The sequence below is a fragment of the Centropristis striata genome, chromosome 2 (assembly GCF_030273125.1).
Source record: "Centropristis striata isolate RG_2023a ecotype Rhode Island chromosome 2, C.striata_1.0, whole genome shotgun sequence".
In the NCBI taxonomy this organism is placed as follows: Eukaryota; Metazoa; Chordata; class Actinopteri; order Perciformes; family Serranidae; genus Centropristis; species Centropristis striata.
Genome location: NC_081518.1, coordinates 15,260,299 through 15,281,443, shown reverse-complemented (window position 1 = coordinate 15,281,443; position 21,145 = coordinate 15,260,299). Strand labels below are relative to the sequence as shown.

The 21,145-nt window shown below is 35.9% G+C and overlaps 1 protein-coding gene across 1 annotated transcript; it reads right to left on the bottom strand.

Moving 5' to 3' along the window:
- Positions 1-12,619: 12,619 nt before the first annotated feature.
- On the bottom strand, positions 12,620-15,353 carry LOC131988459 (beta-1,3-galactosyltransferase 1). The gene is made up of 2 exons (XM_059353576.1): positions 15,319-15,353; positions 12,620-13,832 (listed from the first exon to the last, which is right to left on the bottom strand). The coding sequence occupies exons 1-2, from the start codon at positions 15,351-15,353 to the stop codon at positions 12,620-12,622; spliced, it is 1,248 nt and encodes a 415-aa protein (XP_059209559.1).
- Between the last annotated feature and the right edge of the window lie 5,792 nt (positions 15,354-21,145).

Genomic DNA, 21,145 nt, shown 5'->3' with positions numbered 1-21,145 from the left:
TATATATATATATATATATATATATATATAAAATTTAAAAAACACGAGAAATAATAAAAAATTGTAAAGAAAAATAGTAAATTGTGAGTATAAAGAAATACATAAAAATTATTCAAATAAAGAACCAATTATATAAATAATAATAAATATAATAAAGTAATAAAAATATACTGCCAGGTAGCTTCTGAATTTGGGTGATAATTTGATCGATTATGTTTTTAATCTGAATCTACAAAGTAACAAATTCCCAAAAACAAATTTAAAAAAATGTATTGATGTATTACAAAAGATTAAAAGATAGAAAACTACAAACTATCTAACTGACCAACTAACTATGTTCATCAAACTACAAATTAGACAAGTAGTAGCCTATTAGCACACCCTCGGGCTAGCTGTTTTCCCCTGTTTTCATTATTTATGCTAAGCTAAGCTAACAGTCTTCCAGATGCAGCTTCATGTTTAACTGACATTTCCATTTATACTCTCAGCAGAACAGAAATGAAGCATGTTTCTTTACAAAAAAAAGGTCAAACTATTCCTTTAAAATAGGACAGTATAAGCCACAAAAGTGACACACAGACTACAATAATCTTTAAACTGCACTTTGACACTATTTACTTTAAAAACACTGTAAAAGCCTCAAACTCCTCACTGAGTATTGGAGATTTTTGAAGTTATACATGCTGCGTGTTTCACATGAAATATATATTTGAATTATTTTAATGTAATTTTGATTCATACAGTATTTTTTTAGTATTCAGTATCAGATGTAATACAGTGATTAGCACTTTTGCCTCACAGCAAGAGGGTCACCAGTTCGACTGCGGCCTGCGCCTCTTCTGTGTGGAGTTTGCATGCAGCTTAGCTTTTACTGGTGACTCTAAACTTCCCGTAGGAGTGAATGAGAGAGTGAATGGTTGTCTGTCTCTATGTGTCAGCCCTGTGATAGTCATGTCCAGGGTGTACCCCCAGGGTCTTTTAAGTCACATTTAAGACTTTTTAAGACTTTTTAAGACCATAATGAATACTATTTAATACCCATTTCACATCCATACTGGCAAAAAAGTACAAAAGACATAAAGGAAAATCGGAGGCCCAAAATTACTAGCAAAGCATATGAATCTTTGCAGCTCTTTCACATTGGAATAAAAAACGCTTAACCTAACAAAAAACACCAGAAGCCTCTCTATTGTGAACTAGTATTTATTAAGAACTTTAAAATCTTGACTTTGAGTCTGATTGTTGAAATTGTGACCGGGCTGCACAGGTACTTAGCTCCGTTTTGTCGTTATATTGCATCCTCAAAAGTCGAAACATTTAAAAGCGAAACTGAAGTGTATGCATTTGTTTTAAATAAAAGTAATGTTAATACATTTAAGACATTTAAAAATCGTATTCAAGACATTTTGTGAGATTTTAAGAGAATTTTAGAGACATTTTAAGGCCTTAAATTCAAGTGATTGGATTTTAGACATTTTAAGAACCAGTGGATAGCCTGCCCCGCCTCTCGCCCATTGCCAGCTGGGATCGGCTCCAGGTTAATAGTGGAGCGGCTAAGTGATATAATCTTTCAGTTTATGATACAAGCGTGAAAATTGGCATGAACACTCTCCATGGGTCACTTGACAAGAAAATTGTCCGAGACATTTAAAATTTTAAGATGGCGGCCATTTTTCAAGATGGCCGACACCTAAGTGGAGCAGTTAAGTGATATAATGGTTTATTTGGTGATACAAGCATACAAATTGGCATGAGCAGTCTCTGTTGGTCACTTGACAATAACCCACCCACAGTTACTTGAAATTTCAAGATGGCGGCCATTTTTCAAGATGGCCGACACCTTAGTGGAGCAATTGAATGATATAATGGTTTATTTGGTGATACAAGCATAAAAATTGGCATGAGCAGTCTCCATGGGTCACTTAACAAGAAAATTGTCCGAGACATTTGAAATTGTAAGATGGCGGCCATTTTTTAAGATGGCCGACACCTTAGTGGCGCAATTAAATTATATAATGGTTTATTTGGTGATACAAGCATAAAAATTGGCATGAGCAGTATCTGTGGGTCACTTCACAATAACCCACCCACAGTTACTTGAAATTCTAAGATGGCGGCCATTTTTCAAGATGGCCGACACATTAGTGGAGCAATTGAATGATATAATGGTTTATTTGGTGATACAAGCATAAAAATTGGCATGAGCAGTATCTGTAGGTCACTTCACAATAAGCAACGCACAGTTACTTGAAATTCCAAGATAGCGGCAATTTTTCAAGATGGCCGACACCTTAGTGGAGCAGTTAAGTGATACAATGGTTTATTGGGTGATATACCAAAAAAACTGGCATGAGCAGTATCTGTCGGTCACTTGACAATAAGCCAGCCACAGCTACTTGAAATTTCAAGGCGGCAATTTTTTTTTCAGGATGTGGCCACGTGGACCTTTAAATTATGAATTTTCTCATAGAAATGTATTGGGTTCCTCAAGAGAGGTTGTTTGACTGTGCTTTGACTCCTTGCCCACGACCTGTCCAGTTTGGTAAAACCTGACAGGAGATCCCTCCCACCGGCGTAGCTCTCTGGGTTCACCGAGGTAGACAGGCTCCCTTACCATGAGGGCTTTTTTAAATACTTTTTTAAATTACTTTTTTTATAACTAACCATTACTACTGCCATTAAACATGCCAAATAAATACTAAGGGATTGGGAAACACAGTTGTGGTGCTGAACAGACAGTGCTCCAAAATAATAATTGAGCAATGGTTAATACTGAATGGAAATAATGACAGATTCAGAGGCAACAGCAGCTCTGGCTGACGTGGAACCATGACAAACAGTATCTGAAACTATACTAGGGAACTAAACTGAAAATGTGAAAGCAATGTTACAAAGTAAAAACTGAACATGTCACAGTAATAGGCTGGTGACAAAATAGAACATAATGCGCCGATGTGGCGAGGGGAAGCCGAGCCATAGGCCTACACTTTAAAACACAAAGGACAACAAGGAATAACACTGGCAAAAGAAACAAGCAAATAAGTTCTAGCAGGGGCAACTGAGTCCATATCTGTAGCACTTACACTTTCCAGTACAAGCCTTGGTGCACCCACATTTTGTCAACTCCCAACAACTCTCCGCAATAGGTGGAAGTGGAGTCCAGAAGACTTTCCTCTCCTTGTCCCGTTTAACCCATCCCCAGTCGGACGGGCTCAGCATTTGTGGGTGTCTCTTCAATGTCTGTCCCCACACATATCCAGCCTCATAACAAGTCTGAGATCTTCTTGACCTCTTGACATGGATATCTTTGGTATCTTTAGTGTCTTTAGCAGCAGTAGATGCCTTTTTTTGTGTCCTTTCCAGCTGTGTGTTGTTGAACATAAGTTTACAGCTTGAATGATATTTTGCTCTGTTTCTTGTCAATGTGCTTTCTATGCCATCACCTTCATCTAGTCGGGTTGGACTACGTAAGATAGGCAGAGCATTTATTTTATGAAATAATGGAACATTTCTTGCAATGGTATCATAACCAGTATGATCTTGGTGTCCTGCTGTTTGTTTTCTCAACTGTTATAATGGCTTCTGCAATGTCTGCAGCAAATTCAAAGGCAGAGGCCGAGGGTTTAGCCTTTTACCACCTTTTAATAAGCACTTTGATGTATGGGATACAACTAAGTTCATGCCTAAACCCTACACTTCCAACGTCCAATCGTTCATCCAATGCCATTTTTACCCTGTACGATCTGTACACCACCCGGTTAACTAAAACTACTCAGAGATTTGTCGTCTCTTCTTTGACTAACTTTACAATTGGCTGACATTGAACCCCACTCTGAGTTTAACAGCAGTCATATATCACCATTGTGCCCTGGTAGTGCAGATACTCACTCTTGTCTAATCTGTCCATGATCAACAAATCAACACAACTGTATTATGATGTGTTAAAACTTGTTTTGAGGATCCAGGGGGCGGCCATCTTGAAAATAGAAATTTCAAGTGGCTGGGAGTGTTTTTTTGTCAACCCAAGTAACTGTGGGTTGCTTATTGTCAAGTGACCCATGGAGACTGCTTATGCCAATTTTTATGCTTGTATCACCAAATAAACCATTATATAATTTAATTGCTCCATAAGGTGTCGGCCATCTTGAAAAATGGCCGCCATCTTGGAATTTCAAGTAACTGTGGGTGGGTTATTGTCAAGTGACCCACAGATACTGGTCATGCCAATTTGTATGCTTGTAAACCATTATATCATTCAATTGCTCCACTAAGGTGTCGGCCATCTTGAAAAATGGCCGCCATCTTGGAATTTCAAGTAACTGTGGGTGGGTTATTGTCAAGTGACCAGCAGAGACTGCTCATGCCAATTTGTATGCTTGTATCACCAAATAAACCATTATATCACTTAACTGCTCCACTAAGGTGTTGGCCATCTTGAAAAATGGCCGCCATCTTGGAAATTCAAATAACTGTCGGTGGGTCATTGTCAAGTGACCAACAGAGACTGCTCATGCCAATTTGTATGCTTGTATCACCAAATAAACCATTATATCACTTAACTGCTTCACTTAGGTGTCGGCCATCTTGAAAAATGGCCGCCATCTTAAAATTTCAAATGTCTCGGACAATTTTCTTGTTAAGTTACCCATGGAGAGTGTCCATGCCAATTTTCACGCTTGTATCATAAACTGAAAGATTCTGGCAAAAATGAGCACTTAGCCGCTCCACTATAAGGAGAATGAATGAATGATATGAATGAAAGATGTAATGCATATTTCATATCTGTGAAGAGGCCAGTGAATGAAATTGTTTGTTTTAAAACTGTAAATGTCGGCCTCTGCTGGATGAATATTGTATGAATCCTTAAAATGTGATTAGATTTATTATTAGTTTTTTATTTTGTTTTTGCACAATAGGACATCCTAAGATACTGAAGGTTTTTTTTTTTTTACCCTTGACGCTGAGACTTAACTTCAGGAGGGTATTAGCCAAGGAAATGCTGCATTATGACATTTTCCCTTCACCAGTCCAGTGAAGTAGATTCCTTTTTAATTTTTTAATTTTGTCTTTTATAAATTGTGAAAACACAAACGAGCCTCATTGACACCTGTGCTGCTGCTCATCTTGTCTTAAGTATTTATTCAACTCTATCTATATTCTTCTTCATTTGCATATTTTTACTATTTACCAAAAAAATTAAAAGGTTTCTTTGCATTTGTCTTATGTTCTGTTATTTTATTTTGTTTTTGATTTGTTTTTACTTCATTTGTATCTCCTCATCTGCATCTAAATAACAACCAAAAAATGTAATTTCATTATCTTTCAGTTAAAAATACAGGCTACAGTAATCTTTAAACCGCATTTTGATTTTGTTTACTTTTAAAACACTGTAAAGCCTTACGCCTGGATTCCACTGGATGCGTAACGGCTGCAGATCCGTCGTCGGAGCCGTTACGCACCCATTATAATCAATGTGTGAGATTCCACCGACTGCAGATCCGCTGCGTAATGAGTCCGACAACGCACGGCCATCCGACAGCCCTCGCAACACTTGCGCAGAGCTTCTATTTTTGTCGGACGACGGAGCACTACGCATAAATTCAGCACAGAGCAGATCGTTCGGGACAGGAAGTCTTGCACAGACACAAAATAAAACACCGGTATATTTTCAAAATAAAATACCTCGGGTTCGCTAACGAGGTCGGCCGGCTCGTTAACAAGCCGGCCGACCTCGTTAGCGCTCGTTAAGACGGAGTCGCTGGATTTGTCTCCAGTCATTAACGAGGAGATGTTGATTATCTTCCAGTTATATCAATTGATTAGGCGTGAATTCGCGAGATCTAGTGCGTCCTCGGGACTCTGCTGTCCGCAACAGCTCCGACACAGACGGATCCGGTGGGTGTTGACGGACTGCGTAGATACGCAGTCGTTGCGGACAGACCCCTGTCGGAGTCGTTACGCATCCAGTGGAATCCAGGCGTAAAACTCCTCGCTTAGTACTCAACCTTATTAAAGTTATATGTGCTGTGTTTCACAAGAAGAAGATTTTTTTTTCATTCTTTAAAAATTATAATTTATAAATATATACATAGTATTTTTTTATTATGAACAGATATAATACAGATTTGATCTCTGTAAAGGGCCCAATTAATTAAGTTGTTTGATTTAAAACTGTGAATGTCGGCCTTTGCTGGATTAATGTTACAAGACACCTCTGGAGGTTAAAATGTGACAAAATTTTTTATCAGTTTTGTTGGATTTTGTTTTGAGTTTTTTGCACTAAAGGACCTTTTAATATGTTTTGTTTTATTTTGTAACCCTTGGTCCTGAGACATAACTTCAAGAGGAAATTAGCAAATTAAATGTTTTATAATGACATTCCCTTTAACGGTCCAGTGAAGTACATTAATTTATTTTCTATTTTATTTTGTCTTTTATTGAATGTGAAAACACCAAAAGTGTAAATACATAAAGTGTTTATTCAACTCTGTCCATGTTCTTCTTCATTTGCACTTTAACTATTAAACAAAAAAATAAAATGGTTTCTTTGAGACATTTGTCTTGTCATGTATTTTTTAAAACTGCATTTGTATCTCCTCATCAGCTAAAATATGTCTAAATACAGAAAAAGATTTAAATACATTTTTCTTTAATTAAAAAAATCTACATTTAATCATAAATTAATGTGATCCATAAATTGTAGAAATTGAAGTTTATTGAAGTTAGTTTGCTGGAGGTTGCAACTTGAGCCCCGTTTACTTTAGCCTATATTTCTTTACATTTTGGCAAATTGGCACCAATAAAAGTATGCCGAATAATCCATTAACACTTCCAGTTTGCACTATGCATATGGATGTACAGACAACTATCACTTAGAAATGTGATGATTCTCAGGCAAGTTTGGAAGTTATGGAGCGTGCTAGATTTGTTGACATTTTGGCAGTTGGTGCCATTAAAACTATGCTGAATTAGTTATTAACACTTCCAGTTTGCAATGTGTATATGGATGTACAGACAACTATCACTGGATGACTTTAATACTGAAGTTAACTTTAAAACGTGATGATTCTCAGGTAAATTCTACAGATATAGTGTATTTTTTCTCTGATATTTAAGCGGACGTATAGACGTTTATTCGCGATGGACATGACATCGTCAAAGAAGTATAATTTGTTTTACTCATTATAAAATGGATTATTTTAATGTGAAATACATATTTCCCTGTTTTGGGAAAAATGTCTAAAATATGGAGCTAATCACCTTGTTTTGGTAAAGAATGTATATGAAAATATGCTGATCTATTTTTGTCTTTTTTGTAAAGATTGTTTCAAAGTTTGTGGTAATAAAATAAAGGATATTTGCCTTATTAAATAAGCAACTTTCCCCCCTTTTTTTGCCAAAGAATATCTAACATACAGGGTTTAAATGAAATAATCTTCTCGTTGGTTTTACGAAATATATTTAGTTTTAGATTAATTAAGTTTGCCTTTGTAAAGAATGTGAAACTATGGGGCTAATAAAAATAAAAATAGATAGTATAATATACATTTACTTTTAAATTGATCCTTCCTTCAATTAAAGTAAAGGTAAACAGAAATATTAAAAATAATAAAAGAACAAAATATAAGAAATAAAAGAAAAACAGTGAACAGTGCATATAAAACATAAGAAATAATAAGCAAGCAATAAAAAATAGTAGGAAAATATAATATAATATAGTAATAGAAATATACAAGTATTTATCTCTGAGATGTAGTGAAGTAAAATAGCAGAAAATGGAAATAAAATCATTGCATATAAATAAATAAGCAAATGTACATGAATATCAAAGTAAATCTCTGTGAAATCTTCATGAAGCTGTTTTATTTTTCAGTTGCAGTGTATAAAATGTCCACTTGGTGTCTCTGCCTGACAACTGGAGGTGAAAAAGGTTTTTTTTAAAGTCTGAGGTCACATTTCTCCTGAGTGTAATAAACTTTACTAAACAAAAAGTCAGTTAAAATCAAGAAAATCCACATTCATTCATTAGATAAATTAATTTATTTGGAATATTTTATTTTTCAACAGTTTTAAACATGGAAACACTGCTCGGTGGGCGGCATGTTGAAGTTATTGCGCTTCAGTCTTCATCTTACCAACAAAAAACAAACTTTGTCTTTGGCCTCTTCCTCTTTAGACGTAAAAACAGAGACACATTTGTAAAAGGGATAGTTTGGTAATGTAGTTATCTATAGTCAGTGGCTTAATCTATTTAAGTGTGTTCTGTATTTAGAATATTTTGCCTTATTTAGCTTGCTGTCAGACAGCTCTGTTTAGGTTCACGGGGAGATGTTAAAGCTATTTATGCTCTCTTCAAAGCCACCAGAGTCCATTGACAAAAACAGCAAAATTACCTCTTGAATTACAGGAGTTGCTTGTCCCATTGTTTAACTTTGGTCAATTGAAACTAATCCTTTTAAATTAGGTGGAAGCGTTTCCAGCAACGCCCGTGTTCTGCAAGTTAAATTACTGCTTTTGTCAATGGACTCTGGTGCACTGCAAAAAAAGAAAAGTTGGGTGAAGTCAAAATTTCAAGGCAACAAACTTCGATAAAATTTTAAGTTGGACAATTGAACTAAATATTTAAGTTTTGTTTTTGAGTTTGCTGATTCTTGTCAACTCATCTGTAAGTTGTACTAACTTATAATTTTACATTGTAATAACTTTTAATCCGTACTTCTGCTAACTTCTGCAATGTGCTGAACTGGCATCAGTTAGCCGCTAGCATCAGTTAGCCGCTAGCATCAGTTTGCCGCTAGCTTTCGCTACTGACTTTCACCACTTTCCCGCATTTCACAAAAAAGAAATAAGAGTTAGCAGAACTATTGTCCCTTGTTCTGAACCCCAACTTAAAGATAAGTAACAACAACTCACAAACCTGTTTTTGAGCAGACAACTGGCTTGCTTTGTTGTGCTAACTTACATTATTGCCCTAAATGTCAACAATTTATATTTCCAAGTTTTACCAACTTAAATCACTGTTTTAGGCCAAATAATACAAGTTGGCTTTTTGCAGTGTGGCTTTGAATGGAGCATAGATAGCTTCAGTTTCTCGTCAAGGTAAAATATTGTAAATAGACTGTTTACTGAAATGGATTTGGTTTATGGGGAGATACTAAAGCAGTTATCTACGCTCTCTTCAAAAGCCCCCAGATTCCATTAACAAAAACAATTATTTACCTCACAGGACACAGGAGTTGCTGATCTACCACTGCCTTGATCAATTTGTTTGTTTGTGCTATTTTGTGACTTTGGTAAAACCAAACCAACCCATAAACACCTTATTTAAATGGTATTCTTGTGTTTAAAAAAGATGACTTGAAAGGATTACTTATTTATTAACTCCACTGTAGAAGGTAATGTTTACTGTTTGGTTTGTCTGTTTGTCAGCAGGATTACGTAAAAATGATTGACTATAGACACAATTTTTCAGGAATCCTGTAACATTGGGCCAAGACAGGATGACATATTTTATTCACATTTTATTTTTTTAAAGTGCAACAATTTGTGAGAGTGCAACTGCCTCCTGGCAATGGGATAGATGTTTTCCAAAGCAGTATGAAAGTTTAGAATAAAGTTTAGAATACCGTTCTTAATATCAGCAATCTAATGCTTTAAAACACCAAAGTCACTCAATTACCAATAAGCAACCACCATGATGGAGTGGGGTGGCTTTAAAGAGAACATAGATAACGGCTGATAAAAGTAGTAAAAACACAAACCTATAACATCATGAACAGTAAAATTACAGTAAAAGGCACAGTCAGCACTTGTGCATAAAAGCTGTTAATTTTTTACCAGGATGCCACCTGCCAATAAATATTTAACTATCTATCATAATAGTGTGAACATATTTCTTTAAGTACTGTTTAACTACTGCACAGCCGTGATGATTAAATCTGTTTCAACCAATCAAACATGATAAAGTCAATAAAGTCAGTTAACTACTGATCTGACAAAGCAGAGCAGAACCAGTTCTCATAGAAATGTAAAGAATTTTGTCACATACTGCTTGTTGCTGCTTGAACAGAAACAGAAACAATCTGTGTTTACACGTCAATAAAAAGTGTTAAGCATGTCTGTGTAATCTGCCGTTAAGCCTGCTTGTATCCTTTTTATAAAAGTTTTACAAATAAATAAATCTGTCCGTAAATTCTAACCGCATAAGTTTGACATGACTGCAGTTTTATACAAGTTGTTTTTGTGTCTGTATTATGCAATAAAACAGAAGAGATTAAAGAGTAAAACTTTTGCTGCTGCAATTACAGGACTCGAATATCTGCTGTAAACTTTCAGCTGCTAAACAAAAGCTTCTATTTCAACTAAAAACTAGTAAATAATTAAATTTCTCCAACATTTAATGTTTGCACTCAGGTTCAGATGTGTGACATCGGAGTAAATGTGGCCGTGCAGCAACAGCAAGGTCACAAACCAAAAGTTCTACATTTATATTTAGTTAGTTATTGTGTTTCTGCAGTCTAGGAAATATCAAACTGCTCTTTCAATAAAGTATTTAAAATATATTTTTTGGAGTGCACTCAAGGAGACAATATAAAAGGTGTTAGTTTAGTATTTTTTATAATGGCTTTTATCTGTTTATGTAAATTAACTCTTGTTGCGTCTTCATGCACCTCAGAAGGATTTAAATTTTCTGTATTCAGATGGAAAACTGGAAAACACACATACAGTCGTGGGAAAAAAAATATTAGATGACCCTTGTTTTCTTCATAGCATTTGTTCATTTTAATGCCTGGTACAACCTGATAATAACCAAAACCATTTTCAAGAAAACCATGGAAAATGTCTAGACTCCCAGACAATATATTCAGATTCGGTTACATCCAAATGGTCCCTCCTGTTGCTTGAAGTCAAACCCAAAAAAGGATAAGGCCACTTTCAGGTAAAGTGTGGAACAAAATTCCTGCAGTGCAGAGACAAAAGGCCCGTCGTCCCTGAATGTTGTGACGTGCAGAAACACGTCTGGTGCAGAAGAAAGAAAGAGGGCCATTTCTCTGTCACCAGTGCTTTAAACCAGCAGCTGTAAAAAAAAAAAAAAAAAAAGGAACATCCTGCTGGAATGAATGACGGGGCTGAGCTTTTGTTGCAGTATTTGTTCAAGGCTGTAACATATTTGTGTTGACAGCTCCGCCTACCACGAGCAAACCACCTCATACTCGTTGGTCATTAACTCTATGTTTGCCTGTTTTTACTTAACCACCACATAATCTCTGTGTGTAAACTGATTGTGATCCATGCAAACATCATCTGATGCCTTTGGGTGCTCAAAGAAATACCTGTTTCCTTCATATTTAGTTATACATTCACCAGCGTTACAATGGATAAAAGAGACCAGTGTAGTGCATGAAAATGTCACTAAATTCAGTCAAATTACTTAAATGAGGAGAAAAGAGGCTTTTAAAGTTCTGCACCGTTTTTTGTAAAATACACTTTTAGTATATTTTATCCAGAAGATTGTCTTTTTTTTGTTTTCTTTCACTTAACTTTGTCCAGTCTGCTCTTTTTAACACCCTCCTATTTGATGGAGTTACTTATGTGTCTTTATTAAGCAATCAAACAAAAAAGGTTTAAGAGCAAAACTTTCCAAACTGCAATTATTCTCTTTTTTAAAAAAGTTAGTTAAATTAATTTGTGTTTTGGCAGTGCACCGCAACATATTTGATGTAATTTATTTTGGTCTAATTCGTTTATTACTGATTAAATATGAATATAGGTTTAATAGTTGCAACATATCTGGTGTAATATATTTTCATCTTTCGAAAACATATTTAGCTGTTTTCAGTTTGTTGTGAAAGTGCAGTAGATTTAGTGGATCTTATTGTTTTTTATTTAATCATTTTATTTATTTTTATACCATTTATTTAAACATATATTATTTACTTTATCTCTTTTTCAGTTGTATGATACCTGAAATTCATGAAACTTCTGTTTTTTAAAAAAAACATTTTTTTCAAGTTCATTTAATGCATTTCCAAAGAAATCATGTTTAATAATCACGGTCTCAATATTGACCATAATAATCATTTTTTATCATATTCAAGCAGCCCTGATAAAAATAGAAAAAATCTGGCAACAGGAGCTGAGAAAATTCAGTCTTGTTGATCAATATATTATATCATATATTAATATAAGTCATTCTCTATACAGTCATGGAAAAACGCATTAGGCCACTCTTGTTTTCTTGTTCATTTTAATGCCTGGTACAACTTAAGGTACATTTGTTTGGACAAATATAATGATAACAACAAAACTAGCTGATAAGAAAAGCTGATGAATATCTGATTTTTTGGTAATGATTTTGGTTATTATAAAGAAAACCATGGAAAATGTATAGATATCAGCTCTTAAATTAAACTCTTATGAGCTATTTTTGTTGTTATCATTATATAGTTGTACCAGGCATTAAAATGAACAAAAAATTGAAAAAAAAAAAAAAAAAGGGTGGTCTAATTGTTTTTCCATGACTGTGTGTGTGTGTGTATTTTATATATATATATATATATATATATATATATATATATATATATATATTTTTTTTTTTTTTTTTTTTTTTCTCTCTGGATCAGCAGTACGGACCCGGTCTCTTGAAGTCTTTCCAAATCTTCACCTGGTCAGTGTCTGGCCTGGTGGTGGTGGCGATGAGCTTGGAGAAGGTGCAGCGGCTGTACTGTGCAGGAAACACATGGAAGTATCTCCCGTCTGGGGGGTCGGTAGGAGGGATGCCCAGGTACTGCATACACAGCCCCAGATACACGTCCTCGATGTATACTGCTTTAACGTGTCTGGACGCCTCCACCAGCTTCTTAGGGAGGTCCAGAGACAAAACGTAGCCCAGGCCGAGAGCGTAGCGCGGGTACTGCGGCGGAGCGTAAACCTCCACCGGCAGGCACCACTTGGATCTCCGGTCTCTCAGCACCGCGGCTCCTCGGGCCACCAGTCCGGTCATGTAGTTCTTCTTTGGAGCATTAAGCAACATTTTAACCAGATTGGGAACGTTCAGGAACATGTCCGAATCGATCTTCATGGCATAGGTGGCGCTGGAACAGTAGGCGTCCAGCCACTCCAGCATCACCATCGTCTTGATGGTCAGGTTCTTGTAGCAGTCCAAGAAGTTGCTCTGGATCAGGTCATGATGCTCCCGGCTCTCCTGAAGCACTTGCTCGTGGACCTTCTGGGCGCCAACTCCAGCGTGCAGCCCCAGCAAGAAGAACAGCTTCACCACTTTGCCCTGGACCAGACTCTCTGCTCCCCAGGTGCTGCGGATGACGTCACGATGAGCCCTGTTGTGGGGCGCCACCGGAACCACAAGAACCACGAAGGGATTCTCCTGCTCACACCTCTGTGGCTCGTTCATGAGAAAGCTGTACTTGTAAGGGTACTCAACTAGATATGGGCCCGGAGATTTATAAGGAACCGGCGGTGGTGGCGGCAGCTCAGTTTTTTGTTGTGACATTGTCTCCGAAGTCGGCTGAGTCATGTTTACTGATGTCATATTCTCAGTTCTGTTTTGTGTCGTCTGCTGAGCCACTGAAGCGTTTGTTTTCTTAGTGTTTCGAGACGCGGGGATCGGATACATAACGTTTTGTCTCTGATTTTGAAATACATTTAGACTCCACCATTCTGTCGGTTTCAGGTCTTGCATCATATCTTGTATATTTGTGTTGTAGACGAACAAGACTGCCCCCAACACCAGGATGAAGAAGATGCAGTGACGCCGCGACAAGCTGCACCATAAGCTTCTCTCCGGCAGCCTACCGGCGTCCACCATCCCCTGACTGAGAGCGGAGACAAGACAGTGAGACAGAGACCCTTCCCATTCCTACCTTATTTCATACTTCTGCTACATGTCAAAGGTGAATATTGGACTTTTTAATCCAGCTTAAACTGGGACATGTCTGGATTTATAACACATCTTAGTGATTTCTCCACAAACTGTGTCTGGATGACTGCCAGTAACACTACATCAGTATAAACAGATCAAAATTATGCCAAAATACCTACAGCATGATGCAGATTAATAGAAAGTAATAGAATTCATGTTTGTGCGATCTGTCTGCCAGACTACAAGCAAACAACTTTTAAAATGCTTGTTTTATGAAAGGAGTTCAGGGTGAACTGCAACTAATACAGCAGTATGAACCAAAATAAAAGCGATTTTGTGCACTCAAAGTGCAATACATTGATTTAAAAGGATGCAGAAATAACAACATCATGATGCCGATGTGTAAAAAGTCTGAATTTATGTTTTGTCAGGTCTGTTTGCAAGACGACAAGCAAACGACTTTTAAAATGCTTGTTTTCTGAATGGAGTTCAGGATGAGAGGTGCTAGGCTGACTGCCGCTAATACGCCAGTATTATTGATTGTGTGCTTTTTAACTGCAGTAAATTGATTTAAAAGGATGCTGAAATAACTACAACATGATGTTGACGTGTGAAAAGTCTGAGTATTGATCTGTATTTATATTTTTGATTTTTCATTTAAACTACCACTACTTATATTCACACCTTTTGCTTCTGTTTTTGCCAACACTTTGACAAGTGAATTTCCCCATTGTGTGATCAATAAAGTATAATCTAATCTAATTTTACTAAAGTAAAATGTCAAAGTACTGTGAACAATAACTTTATAATAATTTATTTAGTGATATAGCACTTACAAAAACAAAGTTACAAAGTGCCTCACATTATATCCAAAAACATACACATTAAGATTCAGCAATTAAAGAATAAAAACACAAAACAAACAACATATTATACAGTCATGGAAAAAATTATTAGACCACCCTTGTTTTCCTAATTGAATTTGTTAATTTAATGCCTGGTACAACTAAAGGTACATTTGTTTGGACAAATATAATGACAACAACAAAAATAGATCATAAGAGTTTAATTTAAGAGCTGATATCTAGACGTTTTCTATGGTTTTCTTGATAATGATTATGGTTATGATATTAAAATGAACAAGAAATTGAAGAAAACAATCGTCTAATTTTTTTTTTTTTACATGACTGTATCTCTCTTTCAACCCATAAACAAACAAAAAAAAAATTCTAATTTTGATTGAATAAAAAGGGTAACCACTGACTCTCTGACCACTGAGTATTTGAGTTACTTATAAGGTTTCACTTCAATGTTAGACAGATTAAATGTTTTATAGATTTTCAACTTGACTAAAAGCTTCACAGCTTTGAGGTTCAGCAATTCCTCTTCTCCCTCGTCATACAGAAACTCAGAGAATTACCTGCAAAAAGCTGACGTACCTTTGTCCCTTACGATCAGAGCCACTCTCCAGCATGTTGACACTCCCTGATGTGTCTTCTCGTCCTTTCAGATACACAGCAGAAGAAATGTTTCACTGGTAAACTTCATGACTTTTCAGGCTTTTGAGCTGCAGTCGAGGTGTGAGTCTTAGCTGTCTTCTGTCAACTGCAAGTATTCAAATCACATCTACAAACAGGGATCCCGGATCCTGCCATCTCTGTTCGAGCTGCTGAGGTCGTCTAACCACTTCCACAGCAGATCAAGTAACCATGGCGCTGTGGCTTTTCTCACCTGCAGGTAAAGCCACACCTTTGTTTGCTCCACCCCGTGTTTTTACTGGTGTTGTTTTCTCTCAAAGCCGGAGAAAAGCTGGAAATCCTCCTGAGGCTTTGAGAACAGCTCCTCTGAGCTCCATTACATTTATCTATTATTAACTAGACTTTTTATTTTATTTTGCTGTGCTGATTAAGTTGATGCTGTTGATGCGTGACACCATTTGTCACTATTTTGTCATGGCAGCTCTTCATATCAATGTAACTGTTTGTTTTGTTATTTTTAACCCTATTTTATCCTGGGTTTGTTTCTGTTAGCAGGGAGGATTTTTTGTTGTTGAATTGAAACACTTATGCTACCTAAACATCAGAAGACTTTGAAAAGATTTGAAAAAGACTCCTGGAAAACTATCAGCTCACACCTGCTCACATCTAAAGACAAGTGTTGAGAGTTTTTAGTCCCAGCCTAGTGTTACACTGAGATTTTAGACAGACTGTCAATCTTTCAGGGTCACTATCTACAAGACTGCAATGAGATTCTTTTAGCATTTTTTCCCATCATGTTCTTAGTAAAAACTTGAAATAAAAAATGGAGGAGAAGCAGCTTTTGGCTCCAGCTGCTTTAGTGTGTGCAGTGGTTAGTGTTGGAAAAAAAAAAGAAGAGGAGAAGACGCCACCAAATGACCCTCACAAAGCTGAAAAAGCTGTTTTTCTGACATGAAAAGTTGACTATTTTACAGTAAAAATAGATATAAGGAAGAATAAAGGAAAGGGACATTTAGAAATGAATTAATAATATACATTTATGTCCACTTTAATTATAATTTGAATTGAATAGTTATATTTATCAGCTCTATCAACTTTCACTAGATAATCATACATTAATCATCCATTATTTATTACTTATTTATGTATACATTTATTTATACATTTTGGTCTCCTTACTGTTCTCTTTACTAAGAAACAGTCCCCAAAATTCTAAATATATGACAGCACTATATTTTTATTGAGGACTGAGCTTACTAGCATTATTGTGATGTTCCTTTTTCCTGTCTAAGTGGTTTTACTGGTTTTACTGGCCGGTCTGGAACCGGGGACCTTTCCGCCGCTCATCTATTGGTTGGTGATTGTGTTACACGTTATCTGAGACTTGAGATAATATCAAACATGTTTGATATGATCCAAACCCAAGTCTAGGAAAAGACTGATATGAAACAGATTACTACCTTAAACTGAACGATGGAGATGAGGGGAACGCCGTGACTCCAGTAAAACTCATAGATTTACTAAAGACTTTCAGTTTTTACTCTGGGACTGGGGAAATCTTTTGGTGTAAGCCCAGCATAACTTTTTTAAAGTTTGATTCAGTTTACTTCCCTAATACTCACCATACTCACCTGGTGCTCAGGATAAAGGAAGGAGGCGCCCAGCCACTTCCTCCTTTTGTACCCTGGGTGATATCATCGGTGATGCCATGATAATTTTAACTGTAATTGTTGATATGGGATGACGACATGCATTTTGGTGGGGTAGTCGGAATTCAAGGTATGATCCGCATTGTAAATTCTTGTGTTTGCTCTGTTTTTCTGTGAATTACCCCTGTGCAAATGGTACAGCTGGCTGCAGGGTGACTCCTGCTGATTAAGGAAGCTATAAAAGCAGTTGCTTTGGGCTGATGGGGGGAAGGATATGTGTAGGTGTGTACATGTGACATGTAGCTGGCATTGTTTACTGTTGATGGAGTTATGCCCAGATAACGCTTTATTTTTTTGTATATATTTTTTGGGCGGCATTATAAATAAATTTACACTGTTTGGATACTTAATCATGTTTCCTGAGTCTGCCTACAACTTACACCACCCTGGTCTTGCGTTGTAACATTTGGTGGCAGTGATGGTATCCAGGTCAATAGGAGGCAGTGAAGAAAAATGTCAACTAGACAGAAGAAACCTCAACTGATGGAGAGTTCACCGGAAGAGGCCCACAATGTTGGTGAGCCTAAAGGTGGCAGCAGGTGGTCAACCACAAGAAACAATAGCTGAACTGTCCGATCTTCTGCGCTGCCTGATGCATCAGCAGGCTGCCATGATGTCAGAACAGAGGTGGAGCACAGGCAACAGGAAGAGCGATGGAAGGGAATCCAGCACCAGCAGCTGAAACAGGAGGTTCAACATGTGCAACCACAACTTCCAACAGTCCAAGAGAGGCCTGAAGCTGCACCATTGCAGGTGGCTGTTGGAGGACAGCATCCCAGTTTGGGGAGATTTCGTGGCTGGAAAGGCCCCAAAATGCAGCCCTACACTTGGTGTGGTGTGGTGATGCCATTGAACATTATCTAATCACTTTTGAAAGGATTGCTCATGCCAGCAGATGGCCTCAAGAAGACTGGGCTCTTCATTTAGCATCACTGCTAACGGGTAAAACTCGTGCTGCATACGTGGCTATGGACATTGATGTGACATCACTATGGACTATGCAAAAGTCAAAAGTGCGGCTTTGAAGTTTGAAATCAGTGCAGAGACCTATTGAGTGAGATTCCATGCCAGTGTACCAGGAGAAGAGGAAATAGTAATAGTAATAGTAATAATAAATACTGAGTTTTGAGGCAGCTCCAGCTATCAAATGTTTTTATTTTATTTTGAGGTGACGTGTAAGGATATAAATTAACCCATAAGAACCCAGACCCATTAGTCCTTAAAGTAAAATTATGGGGGATATACCACAGACCAAGTGGACCACAAAAAACACATTTATGATGTTTTAATTAAAAGAAAACATTCTACCCCTAAATGTCAAAGATCTGTGATATGACATATACGTTACATTGGGCGTTTATGGAAGTTATTTATATGATATTTCTTATTTTGAAATAAATAAACTAAACACCTTTTCTGCTCACAGAAACACAAATTTGCCTTTTTCTTTGCATCTCCACAACATAGATCAAAATTGTGACAGGATAGGATTATTTTTGTTCATATTTGGTCAAATGTACTTAGATTAGAATTAGAATTGTTAAATGGGTTTAAACTTAGTAACAAAAAATATGATTTTTGAAATTAGCTACTTTTTCACATTTCTGTTTCCAGTCACACACATATTTTGGAGAAGTCACTTCTTGTCACTGTCACACAGTCTTGCTGAGGGATTTAATGAGTTAAGGTGAAGCATAAAGCTGAATATGGGAGATTCTAGAAGATTTAAAGTGTTTGTTACACGCGTGTCACCATGGGTTCTTATGGGTTAAGATGAAGAACAAAAACAAACACTGTAATCTGGATACTTATCTGCATGTGAAGCAGGAAGTAGAAGGTTGAACAGGCAGGTGTGTGTGTTTACTCGTTTGGATTAAGTTTGAACCTTCTCGCAGGTACACGCCTCCTCTCAGTCTCAGCTGACGTGGAGGTTTTCCTGTAAAACAGGAAATTCTTGCAGGTTTGAGATCATTGACCGAGGGGCCGCGGAGCGGCCTCCTCCTCCTCCGCCTCCTTCTCCGGGGAAACTCTTCTTCACAGGTTTTATACTCAAAGGGAATATTGTTTAACCTTTGTGCCTCATGAGGGACATGTTTGGTGTTTCTTTTCATTTGGAAAATCATATTGATGTGTAGGAAGGGGACATTTAAGTAGAAAGAGTTTTTTTTCTTTTTCATCTACGTCGAATCTACGACGAATTATTAATGCCACATTTAGAAAAAAAAAAATTATGAGATCAAAGTCGTAAATATTTAATTAATTACGAGATTTAAGTCGAAATATTGAATTAATTACGAGAATAAAGTCGAAAATATTGAAATAATTACGAGAATAAAGTCGTAAATATTGAATTAATTATGAGAATAAAGTCGAAAATATTGAAATAATTACGAGAATAAAGTCGTAAATATTGAATTAATTATGAGAATAAAGTCGAAAATATTGAATTAATTACGAGAATAAAGTCGTAAATATTGAATTAATTACGAGAATAAAGTTGTAAATAATTAATTTATTACGAGAATAAAGTCGTAAATATTGAATGAATTACAAGAATAAAGTTGTAAATATTTAATTAATAACGAGAGTAAAGTAAAAAATATTTAATTAATGTGGGTGCACTAATTACGAGAATAAAGTCATAAATATTGAAATATTGCATTTTTATCAAAATATTGTATGGAGTACAAGTACAAAGTATTAGGGCCAGGCATAAGGGGGACAAAAATAAGAAGTGGAATTTTTTCTTCAAATTTTGCAATAAAAAAATTAAGTCTAAATGTTAAGAAGTAAGTCCAATTTTTAGGAAGAAAAAACTATTTTTATTTACTTTACATTTAAAGAATAAAATCTAATTTTCAGAATAAAGTCACTTACAATTTATTCGCAAAATGCGAAATAAAAAAACACTATTCTGTAATACAATAATAAAATAGATAATTCAGTTTGGGGAAATTTTTCATTTAAAAAACCAACAATTTAATTATGTAAACAAACTAGCAGTTAATGGGTTAAAATTCTGAATCCGATGATTATTGTGTTAGTTATGATCAGGGACTGGTGCTGTTCAAAACGTTTTAAAGTGTGGATTGTTATTTGAGGACTTCAGAGTGACAGAGTTTGTTTTTTTTTTCATGCAAATGTGAATATTTACATATCAGCAAATGCAAATCCAGCAGCAGTGGAACAAGTTTTCAGGTATTTCAATAATCACTCATGGAACTCGTTCTGCAGAACAGCCCTTTGCAGAATCATGTATGTGATACTTTTGTGTTATAATTATTGATGCATTAATGTGTTCATCGCTTTAATGTTGCAGCTGGTGAAGTTAGTTATTTATTCACTGCTGGGTAGTTAAACCCTGTGGTTCAATAAAGTTTGACTTAAACCTATATTAATACATCATAATTTACTATGACACAAGTGCAGCAAAAAGTAGAATATTTCCTTCTGAGGGACAAATAACCCTTTACCCCCGCTGCTGAAAAAAATCTTAGAGGAAACACTGAAAGTGATGCTGAAAATAAATCAACTGAGCATTTAGTACACAGAAAATAATTAAACTTTTGTGTATTTCTTTTTATTTAAAAAAGGTGGCATTATATATACAAAATGGTATTTAAAGGCATATTTTCTTTTCTGAAAATTAATTAATATTTGGTAGTCGTGATTTGGATTGAAGTTTAAAAGATTTTATCCCCCAAGGAAACAGGTTGGAACTATATCTATAATAATTTTTTTTTAATATATAGTACAGACAAGTATTAGGGCCAGACATAAGGGGAAAAAAAAATCAGTATTTTTTTTTTTTTTCTTTTCTAGAAATCTTTCTTCAAATTTTGTATTAAGGAATAAAGTTGAAATGTCGAATTAAGTTCAAAATAAATAAATATGATTTTTATTTATTTAACATTTCAAGAATACATTAGAATTTTCGAAAATAAAGTAACTTAGAATTTTTTCACAAAATGCAAAAAATAGAATATTTCGCTTTGAGATGTCATGAAATAGAAGTATAAAGTTGCATAAAATGTAAACAAGTAAAGTTGAGAACCTCCAAAAGTACGGGACATATTAAA